The following is a 12,539-nucleotide window of genomic DNA, read 5'->3' as shown; positions in this document are numbered from 1 at the left end:
ATATCTGCTTAAATCATCTGTGAAGGTGAGAAAATAACGATATCCGCCACGAGCCTCAATATTCATCGGGCCACATACATCGGTATGTATGATTTCCAACAAATCTGTTGCTCTCTCCATAGTACCGGAGAACGGTGTTTTAGTCATCTTGCCCAAGAGGCACGGTTCGCAAGTACCAAGTGATTCATAATCAAGTGGTTCCAAAAGTCCATCAGCATGGAGTTTCTTCATGCGCTTTATACCGATATGACCTAAACGACAGTGCCACAAATAAGTTGCACTTTCATTATCAACTCTGCATCTTTTGGTTTCAACATTATGAATATGTGTATTACTACTATCGAGATTTAGTAAGAATAGACCACTCTTCAAGGGTGCATGACCATAAAAGATATTACTCATATAAATAGAACAACCATTATTCTCTGATTTAAATGAATAACCGTCTCGCATTAAACAAGATCCAGATATAATGTTCATGCTCAACGCTGGCACCAAATAACAATTATTTAGGTCTAATATTAATCCCGAAGGTAGATGTAGAGGTAGCGTGCCGACCGCGATCACATCGACTTTGGAACCGTTTCCCACGCGCATCGTCACCTCGTCCTTAGCCAATCTTCGCTTAATCCGTAGCCCTGTTTCGAGTTGCAAATATTAGCAACAGAACCAGTATCAAATACCCAGGTGCTACTGCGAGCATTGGTAAGGTACACATCAATAACATGTATATCACATATACCTTTGTTCACCTTGCCATCCTTCTTATCCGCCAAATACTTGGGGCAGTTCCGCTTCCAGTGACCAGTCTGCTTGCAGTAGAAGCACTCAGTTTCAGGCTTAGGTCTAGACTTGGGTTTCTTCTCTTGAGCAGCAACTTGCTTGCCGTTCTTTTTGAAGTTCCCCTTTTTCTTCCCTTTGCCCTTTTTCTTGAAACTAGTGGTCTTGTTAACCATCAACACTTGATGCTCCTTCTTGATTTCTACCTCCGCAGCTTTCAGCATTGCGAAGAGCTCGGGAATAGTCTTGTTCATCCCTTGCATATTATAGTTCATCACGAAGCTCTTGTAGCTTGGTGGCAGTGATTGGAGAATTCTGTCAATGACGCAATCATCCGGAAGATTAACTCCCAATTGAATCAAGTGATTATTATACCCAGACATTTTGAGTATATGCTCACTGACAGAACTGTTCTCCTCCATCTTGCAGCTATAGAACTTATTGGAGACTTCATATCTCTCAATCCGGGCATTTGCTTGAAATATCAACTTCAACTCCTGGAACATCTCATATGCTCCATGACGTTCAAAACATCGTTGAAGTCCCGATTCTAAGCCGTAAAGCATGGCACACTGAACTATCGAGTAGTCATCAGCTTTGCTCTGCCAGACGTTCATAACATCTGGCGTTGCTCCAGCAGCAGGCCTGGCACCCAGCGGTGCTTCCAGGACGTAATTCTTCTGTGCAGCAATGAGGATAATCCTCAAGTTACGGACCCAGTCCGTGTAATTGCTACCATCATCTTTCAACTTTGCTTTCTCAAGGAACGCATTAAAATTTAACGGAACAACAGCACGAGCCATCTATCTACAATCAACATAAACAAGCAAGATACTATCAGGGACTAAGTTCATGATAAACTTTAAGTTCAATTAATCATATTACTAAAGAACTCCCACTTAGATAGACATCCCTCTAATCCTCTAAGTGATCACGTGATCCAAATCAACTAAACCATGTCCGATCATCACGTGAGATGGAGTAGTTTCATCGGTGAACATCTTATGTTGATCATATCTACTATATGATTCACGCTCGACCTTTCGGTCTCCGTGTTCCGAGGCCATATCTGCATATGCTAGGCTCGTCAAGTTTAACCTGAGTATTCTGCGTGCGCAACTGTTTTGCACCCGTTGTATTTGAACGTAGAGCCTATCACACCCGATCATCACGTGGTGTCTCAGCACGAAGAACTTTCGCAACGGTGCATACTCAGGGAGAACACTTCTTGATAATTTAGTGAGAGATCATCTTATAATGCTACCGTCAATCAAAGCAAGATAAGATGCATAAAAAGATAAACATCACATGCAATCAATATAAGTGATATGATATGGCCATCATCATCTCGTGCTTGTGATCTCCATCTCCGAAGCACCGTCATGATCACCATCGTCACCGGCGCGACACCTTGATCTCCATCGTAGCATCGTTGTCGTCTCGCCAATCTTATGCTTCCACGACTATCACTACCGTTTAGTAATAAAGTAAAGCATTACATCGCGATTGCATTGCATACAATAAAGCGACAACCATATGGCTCCTGCCAGTTGCCGATAACTCGGTTACAAAACATGATCATCTCATACAATAAAATTCAGCATCATGCTTTGACCATATCACATCACAACATGCCCTGCAAAAACAAGTTAGACGTCCTCTACTTTGTTGTTGCATGTTTTACGTGGCTGCTACGGGCTTAAGTAAGAACCAATCTCACCTACGCATCAAAACCACAACGATAGTTTGTCAAATAGACTCCGTTTTAACCTTCGCAAGGACCGGGCGTAGCCATACTTGGTTCAACTAAAGTTGGAGAGGCAGTCGCCCGCAAGCCATCTCTGTGCAAAGCACGTCGAGGGAACCGGTCTCGCGTAAGCGTACGCGTAAGGTTGGTCCGGGTCGTCTCGTCCAACAATACCGCCGAACCAAAATATGACATGCTGGTAGGCAGTATGACTTGTATCGTCCACAACTTACTTGTGTTCTACTCGTGCATATAACATCAACATCATTAACCTAGGCTCGGATGCCACTGTAGGGTTTCGTAGTAATTTCAAAAAATTTCCTACGCGCACACAGGATCATGTGATGCATAGCAACGAGAGGAGAGTGTTGTCTACGTACCCAACGCAGACCGACTGCGGAAGCGATGACACGACGTAGAGAAAGTAGTCGTACGTCTTCACGATCCAACCGATCAAGCACCGAAACTACGGCACCTCCGAGTTCGAGCACACGTTCAGCTCGATGACGATCCCCGGACTCCGATCCAGCAAAGTGTCGGGGAAGAGTTCCGTCAGCACGACGGCGTGGTGACGATCTTGATGAACTACAGCAGCAGGGCTTCACCTAAACTCCGCTACAGTATTATCGAGGAATATGGTGGCAGGGGGCACCGCACACGGCTAAGGAATTGATCACGAGGATCAACTTGTGTCAACTTGTGTGTTTAGAGGTGCCCCTGCCTCAGTATATAAAGGAGGAGAGGAGGGGAGGCTGGCCGGCCAAAGAGGGAGGCGCAGGAGAGTCCTACTCCCTCTGGGAGTAGGATTCCTCCCCCCAATCCTAGTCCAACTAGGATTCCTCGGAGGGGAAGGGAGAGAGGGGGGCCGGCCACCTTCTCCTAGTCCTAATAGGACTAGGGGAGGGGGAAGAGGCGCAGCCACCTTGGGCTGCCCCTTTCTCCTTTCCACTAAGGCCCATGAAGGCCCATATGGCTCCCGGGGGGTTCCGGTAACCTCCCGGTAACCCGGTAAAATCCCGATTTCACCCGGAACACTTCCGATGTCCAAACATAGGCTTCCAATATATCAATCTTTACGTCTCGACCATTTCGAGACTCCTCGTCATGTCCGTGATCACATCCGGGACTCCGAACAACCTTCGGTACATCAAAATGCATAAACTCATAATATAACTGTCATCGTAACCTTAAGCGTGCGGACCCTACGGGTTCGAGAACAATGTAGACATGACCGAGACACGTCTCTGGTCAATAACCAATAGCGGGACCTGGATGCCCATATTGGCTCCTACATATTCTACGAAGATCTTTATCGGTCAGACCGCATAACAACATACGTTGTTCCCTTTGTCATCGGTATGTTACTTGCCCGAGATTCGATCGTCGGTATCCAATACCTAGTTCAATCTCGTTACTGGCAAGTCTCTTTACTCGTTCCGTAATACATCATCTCACAACTAACATATTAGTTGTAATGCTTGCAAGGCTTATGTGATGTGTATTACCGAGAGGGCCCAGAGATACCTCTCCGACAATCGGAGTGACAAATCCTAATCTCGAAATACGCCAACCCAACATCGACCATTGGAGACACCTGTAGTACTCCTTTATAATCACCCATTTACGTTGTGACGTTTGGTAGTACCCAAAGTGTTCCTCCGGCAAACGGGAGTTGCATAATCTCATAGTCATAGGAACATGTATAAGTCATGAAGAAAGCAATAGCAACATACTAAACGATCAGGTGCTAAGCTAATGGAATGGGTCATGTCAATCAGATCATTCTACTAATGATGTGACCTCGTTAATCAAATAACAACTCATTGTTCATGGTTAGGAAACATAACCATCTTTGATTAACGAGCTAGTCAAGTAGAGGCATACTAGTGACACTCTGTTTGTCTATGTATTCACACATGTATTATGTTTCCAGAAAATACAATTCTAGCATGAATAATAAACATTTATCATGATTATAAGGAAATAAATAATAACTTTATTATTGCCTCTAGGGCATATTTCCTTCAGGCCACACCCTTAAACCTGGCGCAGCCCCTCCCCTCCAATACCTCTCCTCCTCCGCGTGAGCTTGGCGAAGCCCTGCCGGAGAACTGCCACTCCATCACCACCACGCCGTCGTGCTGCCGTTGGACTCTCTTCCTCAACCTCTCCTTCCTTCTTGCTGGATCAAGGCGTGGGAGACGTCTCCGTTCTGTATGTGTGTTGAACGCGGAGGTGCCGTCCGTTCGGCGCTAGGATCATCGGTGATTTGGATCACGACGAGTACGACTCCATCAACCCCGTTCACTTGAACGCTTCCGCTTAGCGATCTACAAGGGTATGTAGATGCACTCTCCTTCCCCTTGTTGCTAGATTACTCCATAGATTGATCTTGGTGATGCGTAGAAAATTTTAAATTTCTGCTACGATCCCCAACACCCCTCCCCCCTAGTCCGAATAGGACAAGGAGAGGGGGGCGGCGCCCCCCCTTTCCTTCTTCTCCTCCACCTCTTTCCCCCTCTTCTCCCAATCCAACAAGGAAAAGGGAGGGAGTCCTACTCCCGGTGGGAGTAGGACTCCTCCTGGCGCGCCCCTCCTGGCCGGCCACACCTCCCCCCTTGCTCCTTTATATACGGGGGCAGGGGGCACCCTAGAGACACAACAATTGATCTGTTGATCTTTTTAGCCATGTGCGGTGCCCCCCTCCACCATATTCCACCTTGATAATACTGTAGCGGTGCTTAGGCGAAGCCCTGCGTCGGTAGAACATCGTCATCGTCACCACGCCGTCGTGCTGACGAAACTCTCCCTCAACACTCGACTAGATTGGAGTTCGAGGGACGTCATCGGGCTGAACGTGTGCTGAACTCGGAGGTGCCATGCATTCGGTACTTGATCGGTTGGATCGTGAAGACGTACGACTACATCAACCGTGTTGTGCTAACGCTTCCGCTTTCGGTCTATGAGGGTACGTGGACACACTCTCCCCTCTCGTTGCTATACATCACCATGATCTTGCGTGTGCATAGGAATTTTTTTAAATTACTACGTTCCCCACCAAGATCATGGTATCCTAAGATGCAACCATTGTAGGACAGCTGAATGCCCCGGTCCTGGTGATGACCGACTGTTGGTACTCGCCCATCATGGGGTGTATGATCCGACCGTAAGCACTTAGACCGTTGGTGAGGAATCTCCTGGCCTTTGATGTCTTGGGGCATAACAATGACGGGCTCGGAGTGTGACCCATTGCCCATGGTCTTTTGGACCGTATCTTTAATGGGCCTAGGGAAAATAACCAAGACCTCATGCACAAGTCATCTTGAACGGACGAGTGAATTATTGAAAATAATACATGGTGTTGTATGTGGTCTGATGAGCACAACGCACTGTGGATATTTATACTTCGTAACTTTCACTTGTGATTTGAGTAGATATGCCTTTGAAAAGTTCAAGGAGTTTCAGAACAAAGTTGAACATAACCGTGACCAAAAGATAAAGTTTCCACAATCTAATCATGGAGGTCAATATCTCTGTCAAAAGTTTAGTCAACATCTGAGTGATCGTGGAATTGTTTCACAACTTACACATCCTGGAAATCCACAAAGAAATGGAGTGTCTGAGAGGCATAACCGAACCTTGTTAGACCTGGTGAGGTCTATGATGTCTCTTACCAATCCGCCTTTATCTTTTGGGGATACGCACTAGAAGCAACAACATACACAATAAAAAGAGCACCATCCAAGTCTGTGATACGACACCATATGAGTTATGGCACGGGAAGAAACCCAGTTTGTCACATCTCAAAATCTGGGGTTGTGATGCATACCTAAAATGTTTACAACCAAAAAAACTTGATCTCGGATCAAACAAATGTTACTTTCTAGGTTATCCTGGGTAAACAACTAGGTAATCTTTCTACCACCCATCCGATAAAAGTGTTTGTCACGAAAAACAGAGTCTTTCTCGAGAAAGAGTTTCTCGCTAAAGAAGTGAGTGGGAGGACAATACAACTTGATGAGGTCGATGAATCTTCAGCTAAAGTTAGTGGGGCTAAAGAATCACAGGTAATTCCAAACTAGGAGTTGCTACATCTGATGCAGAAACTCCAGTTAAGTGTAAAAACTCTAGTTAAGTCTGTGACTGAAACACATAGGTCAGGTAGGGTTAGTGAACCACCTCAACGGTTTCATAATGAAATACTCATTTTAGAAGAAGATGAACATGTGCACTACAAAGAAGCGATGGCGCCGAGCAGCTCAAAGGAATGACTTAAAGCCATGAAATCTAAAACGGAGTTCATGTACGAAAACCAAGTGTGGAGCTTGGTAGAGCCTCCAGAGGGAATGAAACATATTAAATGCAAATGGATTTTCAAAAGAAAGATAGTTACGGATGGTAACCCTAATATCTATAAAGCTAGGCTTGTCGTGATGGGGTTCCGATAAATTCAAGGAGTTGATTACGACGAGACATTGTCGCCAGTAGCAATGCTTAAGTTTGTGTAGATTTTGATGGCAAATGCTGCATATTTCAGTTACGAGATATAACAGTTGGACGTCAAAACAACTTTCCTAAATGGAAACCTTGAAGAGGATGTATACATGATACAATCTGAAGGTTTTGTCGATCCCAAGGAACAACTAAAGAGTCATTGAAAAGTGCTTTTTCAATGAAAGACTTACGCGAAGCGGCATATATATTAGGCATTGAAATCTATTGAGATGGATCAATATGCCTAATAGCGATTAGCTAGAGCATGTACATTGACAAGGTTTTAAAAGAGGTTTAAAATGGATAATGCCAAGAAGGGCTTACCCCCTATGTCACATGGTACATCACTTAGTACAAATTAGTGTCCACGGACAACTGAAGAGCGAGTGCAGATGAGTGATGTTCCATATGCCTCGGCAATTGGTTTTGTCACGTATGTCATGCTATGTACAAGACTAGACATTTTTTATGTGCTAAGTGTTAGCAGCATGTACCAAAGTGATTCTGGATTGGCTCACTGGGCAGTAGTTAAAAATATTAGAAAATACCTTAGAAGGACAACAGATATGCTCCTTGTCTATGGAGGTGATGAAGAACTTGTTGTAAGTGGTTACACCGATGCCAACTTCATGATTGGTTATAGATGACTACAAATCTCAACCTGGCCATGTTTTTACTCTCAACAGTGGTGTAGTGTGTTGGAAAAGTGTTAGGCATAACACTGTTGCAGATTCTACGATGGAGGCAGAATATATCACAGCTTCAAAGGCTTCAAAGGAGGTTATTTGGATCAAGAAGTTCCTTGAAGAAGTAGGTGCGGTTCCAAGCGCATTGAACCCAATGGAGCTCTATTGTGATAATAGTGGTGTCGTGGTTCGGGGAAAGGAGCTAAGGTCCCATCAGAAGTCTAGACATATTTAACGCAAGCATCACATTATCCGACATCATGTAGAGAAATTATGTAAGATAGATTATTGACTCTAGTGTGAATGGAGACTGTTGAAAATGTGTCCTAGAGGCAATAATAATTGTATTATTTATTTCCAAGTTTATGATTAATGTTTATGTTCTATGTTATAACTGATATGGCTCTTGAGTCAGTGATAGAAAAGAGGCTTGGAGGAAAACTCATATACACGTGTAGAATAATAAACAGTAAAAAAAAATCATAGTCTCGCCTCTAAGAATAGCTCAAGCATTTCATGACGGTTTTGTTTTCCTGATCATAGGCATGAGTTAAGTGTAGCGATGGTGTCGACAACATTGAGGGCGCGATGTTAAAAGAACACTTGTGTGATGACCCAAGTTATGTGTTATACTTAGAGATGATGTTGTCGCAAGTCTATAGTACATAACACAGGATGTTAACTTATGCAAAATTCCTTAAACCATGACAGTACCAAGTCACTTCATACTGGACGATGCACTTTGGAGTTGTTCCAACTTTATCTGTAACAGGGTGATCGTAATGACAACTTATAGGTTCACCGGAAACGTATGCCAAGGGACTAGCTAGCTCGAGACTGGAATTTGCTCCTCCGACGATGAGGAGATATTATTAGAGCCCTCTTAGTGTGATGACATCCATCATTGTCTGGCCAGACACAACGTAAATTTATCACGGGGATGCCGGAACACGATAACGAGAAAAAAGAACCAAACTAATAACGGGGAGACTGGTATAGTGAGCACAAGTTGGACTCACTGGGATCCTAACACATCTCACCTTGGGTATTGTAAAGTATCGCAAAGCCAAAGAAATAGCATATGGTTACCAAAAGTTCACTCGAATATCATTCGTGTGAGTATATGGGTCAATATTGATGTCCACAGTTCCGCTATTGATTATCGAATGAAAACTGTTTTTGTTCAAGTTTATATTCACCAAACATACAGAGTCACACGCTTCTGTTGAGTTATATTGAAGTTAGAAGTTTGAGAAAATATCACTGAAAAAGTTCCAAAAATAATAAAAATTGATTCAAGAGAAAATTAGAAGTGTTTTTGGGAAACCGAAGCATTTCGGAGAGAACCGGGTTAAACCGAAATCATTTCCCAAAAACTGTGAGAGCTTCCGACTTGCACGCGACACCCAAGAACTAGCGAAGCTCTATATCGGCCACCCCCAGTAGCGCAGCAATCACTAGTGCGCGTCTATGTCCCGTTTAATGGCTGCGAGACGGAGCGCTCACCTCAAGCGCTGTGAGTGGGCTTGTCCAGCAACTTGCATTTTTTTCGCTTTCTTCTGATTTGCTTTTCTATTTTTACTTTTTTGTTTCTATCTTCGTTCCTTTTTCTATCTTCGTTTTTTTAATTATAATTCATCCTTTTCCTTTCATTTTATAAAAGTATTCATTGCACATTTGAAAAAAATAATCAAGTATAAAAAATGTTCCCGATGTTTTGAAAAAATGTTAATCAGGTACTTAATTTTTTTTCAAACAAATATAGTAATCTTTTACTGATGTATTTTTTTAAAAATAAAACATGGTTGAGAAAAGTAGACAACAAAACATATTTCTAAATAGATGTTATTCATGTATTTGAAAAATATTAAACTTGTATAACAAAATATTTCTGATGTACACGTAAAATGTCCAATGTGCATGAAAAAAGTGAAATCATATATATTTGTCAAGTGTTTTTTTTTGACGGGATATATTTGTCAAGTGTTAATCATCTACCATGCACAAAAAGTGTTAATAACTACTTACAAGTCTCGAGAAGGCCCACGATTACTTGCGTGGGATTTCTGTTATGTAAAAGTACCAACGGCTGCGATAGGTTGTCACTTTCCCATTTCCCCTTTTTTGGCATACACTTCCCAATTCGAGCTCGCACACACGGAGAGAGAGAGAGAGATGTGTCACTCGCCGTCGGGATCACGCGCGACGGCGCGGTCGGGCAGGGTGGAGGAATTCGCCGACGCGGCAACGGAGGAAGGCGGCGAGTCCAAACTCTCCGCGCTCCTCTACGGTACGCGCCCCTAAAACCCTAGCCCTCCCGTCTTTGTTGTGGCGCTTGGTCGCTCGCCTCGCTCTCCAGGTTTGGTCGTCGCAGTCGCATGATTTCGTGCTCAGGGCGTGTGGTTCCTTAGGTTTTCCATACCAGTTTGCGATCGAATCGAGGCGATTCGGCACTACATTGGGAGCGCAGGACATCCAGCTCTTTTAGAATACGGGGAGTAGTTTGATTTGGGGAAAGGGGATGAAACCCTGTGCCTCGCATTGTTTGAATCGATGGGAGCCATCGGCACCGCCTGTTTAGAATTGAAACTTGGTGCTAATCCATTATTTTGTTTCTCCATTCCGATTCGATATATCCAGATCAGTTTGGTTTGATTATTTCATCCGAGTCATTTCTCTTATTTATTAAGGCAATTCGGATCAGCAGTTTCAGATTCGCGAAATTGGAGTGAGACATCGCCCGTATGAATCGCCTCTACTTCATATGTATAGGTTGTTTGCTAGATTCCAGAACACATACGCATCATTACCATCATTCAGAGAGGCATAGATGAGCGTACATCTGCTCGCCTATTGTTTGCAAGCAAATACTGGAACTTCTAACGGCATGCTGAGAGTTGCAATTTGGTCCCAATTCATTTTTCCTTCTCTAGTTTTCTCGTTTCCTCATTCCAATTTTGGCACTTTTACTACTGTATTTATCTTGTAGATTTCAGTTAGCAGCATCATATTTCAAAAAAAGGGTAGTGAACCTTCTGTACAGATCAACTCTATTTGATGTGCGATGTGCATATCTAACTTGTTCGGTTGATAGATTCCAGAACACACACACACATTACGTACATGATCCAGTGATGGATATCATATCTGCTCGCTCATTGTTTGCAACCCAACACTAAAATTCTTGACATGTAGCACGTGTCAGGGATGTTACTGATGCTATGAATTTCTAACACGTCCCATGCATTCTTCCCCACAGACGTGTCGCAGCAGGTCCAGGACAGCCTCCAGAGCATGCTGAAGATGACGGGCGAGATCGAGCAGTGCAGTGACGAGATCGAGGTGGAGATCGAGCAGGCCAAGGAGGGCGTGGCTGACAAGTACAGGGTGCTCGAGGAGGAGAAGGAAAGGTTCCAGAAGGTGGCCCTCGCGGCGCTCAACATCCTGAGCGGTGGCATCTGAAGCCTGCACCACCTTAATACCAACAAAGACAATCCTGATAACTGCCCCGCTCTGTAGATCACCGTTCATGTGCAAGCCTAGCAATGAACCGCCAGTTGTACTCCTCCATATGTGACTGTTGCCAATTGTCAGTTCGTCACAGTGGTAGCCACCATTCTTTTGCTTGGCCTGTCAGCCACTCGGATCAAAGTGTGGTGGCAGTAGCAATAGTAGTACTAGTTTGTTCAGGATGGCTTTTTCAGTGAAGCAGAGCATAGCCGTATAGTTGGCAGTATGTGCGTTCCTGATTCTTATCGGTAGTTGGTAGTATGTGCGTTCCTGATTCTTATCGGTGGTATGATAATACGAAATTACTGTTAATTCAGAGAGACTATGCTGTTACAGACAGGAGAGCAGATAAGTTATCTATTCAAAGAGATTATGCTGTTATCCCGCAAAAAAAAAAGATTATGCTGTTACAGACAGGGTTTTATAGGGAACTGTTTGGTGAAGCTGGGGTTGCCTTGGCTTCCATCAGCAGTGAGACATGTTTGTTGAACCATGTCCAGAGCATAATTGGGTTGCTGCCAAAAATTGGCATGCCAATGTTTGGCATTGTGCCAAATATTGGCAACTACTTGGTTGGCTACGAGTTGTTTTGTCTCTCTCGCATAAAGTTGCCAATAGTTGGCAAGTCTCGATATTGCCAATAGTTGACAGTGCCAACATTTGGCAAGCCAAATATTGATAGCAAACCAATTATGCTCACAAATTTGAACAATGGCAGCAAATAGCCATAAACTCCTGCTGATATAGCAAATAATTAGCCTGGACAGGACCAGTCCACAACAACTTGCCTGGATGGGACCAGGCCTAATGAGAGACATAATTAACTGAAAGCCACAGGAATAGCCATAGTACTCCCTCTGTAAAGAAATATAAAGGCTTACCCCCTATGGCCACTCAAGCTTGGAAAGTATTGAACTGAAAATATCAGAGGCTTAAACTCCCCTGACAAATGGTTGCATATTCATAATAATAAGATCAATGAAAGTGGTTGTACTGTATTATGCTTCCAAGAAACAAAAAAAGAGGATATTGACCTCCCTTTTATCAAAAAATTCTGTCCTGCAAGGTTTGATTCCTTTGCTTTTTTGCCATCCATTGGAAGGTCTGGTGGTATACTCACAGTTTGGTGTTCTGCACACTTTAAAGGAGACAATGTTTTTCAAAATGAATATGTTGTGTTTGTGGTTCTGCAGTCAGTCAAATGTGGTAGCTGTTGGACCCTTACAAACATTTATGCTCCCTGTCAAGATGACAAAAAACCCGAGTTTCTGTCTTGGTTAAATGGTGTACCTGTTCCAGAGGCTGTTGACGGGCTAATTGTT

At 43.6% G+C, this 12,539-nt stretch overlaps 1 protein-coding gene across 1 annotated transcript; it reads left to right on the top strand.

Moving 5' to 3' along the window:
- The first annotated feature begins 9,788 nt into the window (after positions 1-9,788).
- LOC123107551 (uncharacterized) lies at positions 9,789-11,550 on the top strand. The gene is made up of 2 exons (XM_044529555.1): positions 9,789-9,997; positions 10,967-11,550. Exons 1-2 carry the CDS (start codon positions 9,883-9,885, stop codon positions 11,167-11,169), a joined length of 318 nt encoding a protein of 105 aa, XP_044385490.1. The 5' UTR covers positions 9,789-9,882; the 3' UTR covers positions 11,170-11,550.
- The last annotated feature ends 989 nt before the right edge of the window (positions 11,551-12,539 follow it).

Source organism: Triticum aestivum, chromosome 1A (genome assembly GCF_018294505.1).
Source record: "Triticum aestivum cultivar Chinese Spring chromosome 1A, IWGSC CS RefSeq v2.1, whole genome shotgun sequence".
Classification (NCBI taxonomy): Eukaryota; Viridiplantae; Streptophyta; class Magnoliopsida; order Poales; family Poaceae; genus Triticum; species Triticum aestivum.
Note: the sequence above shows the minus strand (reverse complement) of the source record. Positions and strands in the feature narration are given on the sequence as shown.

Coding starts and splice junctions, on each gene's coding strand:
- LOC123107551 (XM_044529555.1), top strand. CDS start 9,883: ATGTGTCACTCGCCGTCGGGATCACGCGCGACGGCGCGGTCGGGCAGG. Junction 9,998..10,966: donor ACTCTCCGCGCTCCTCTACG/GTACGCGCCCCT, acceptor TCTTCCCCACAG/ACGTGTCGCAGCAGGTCCAG.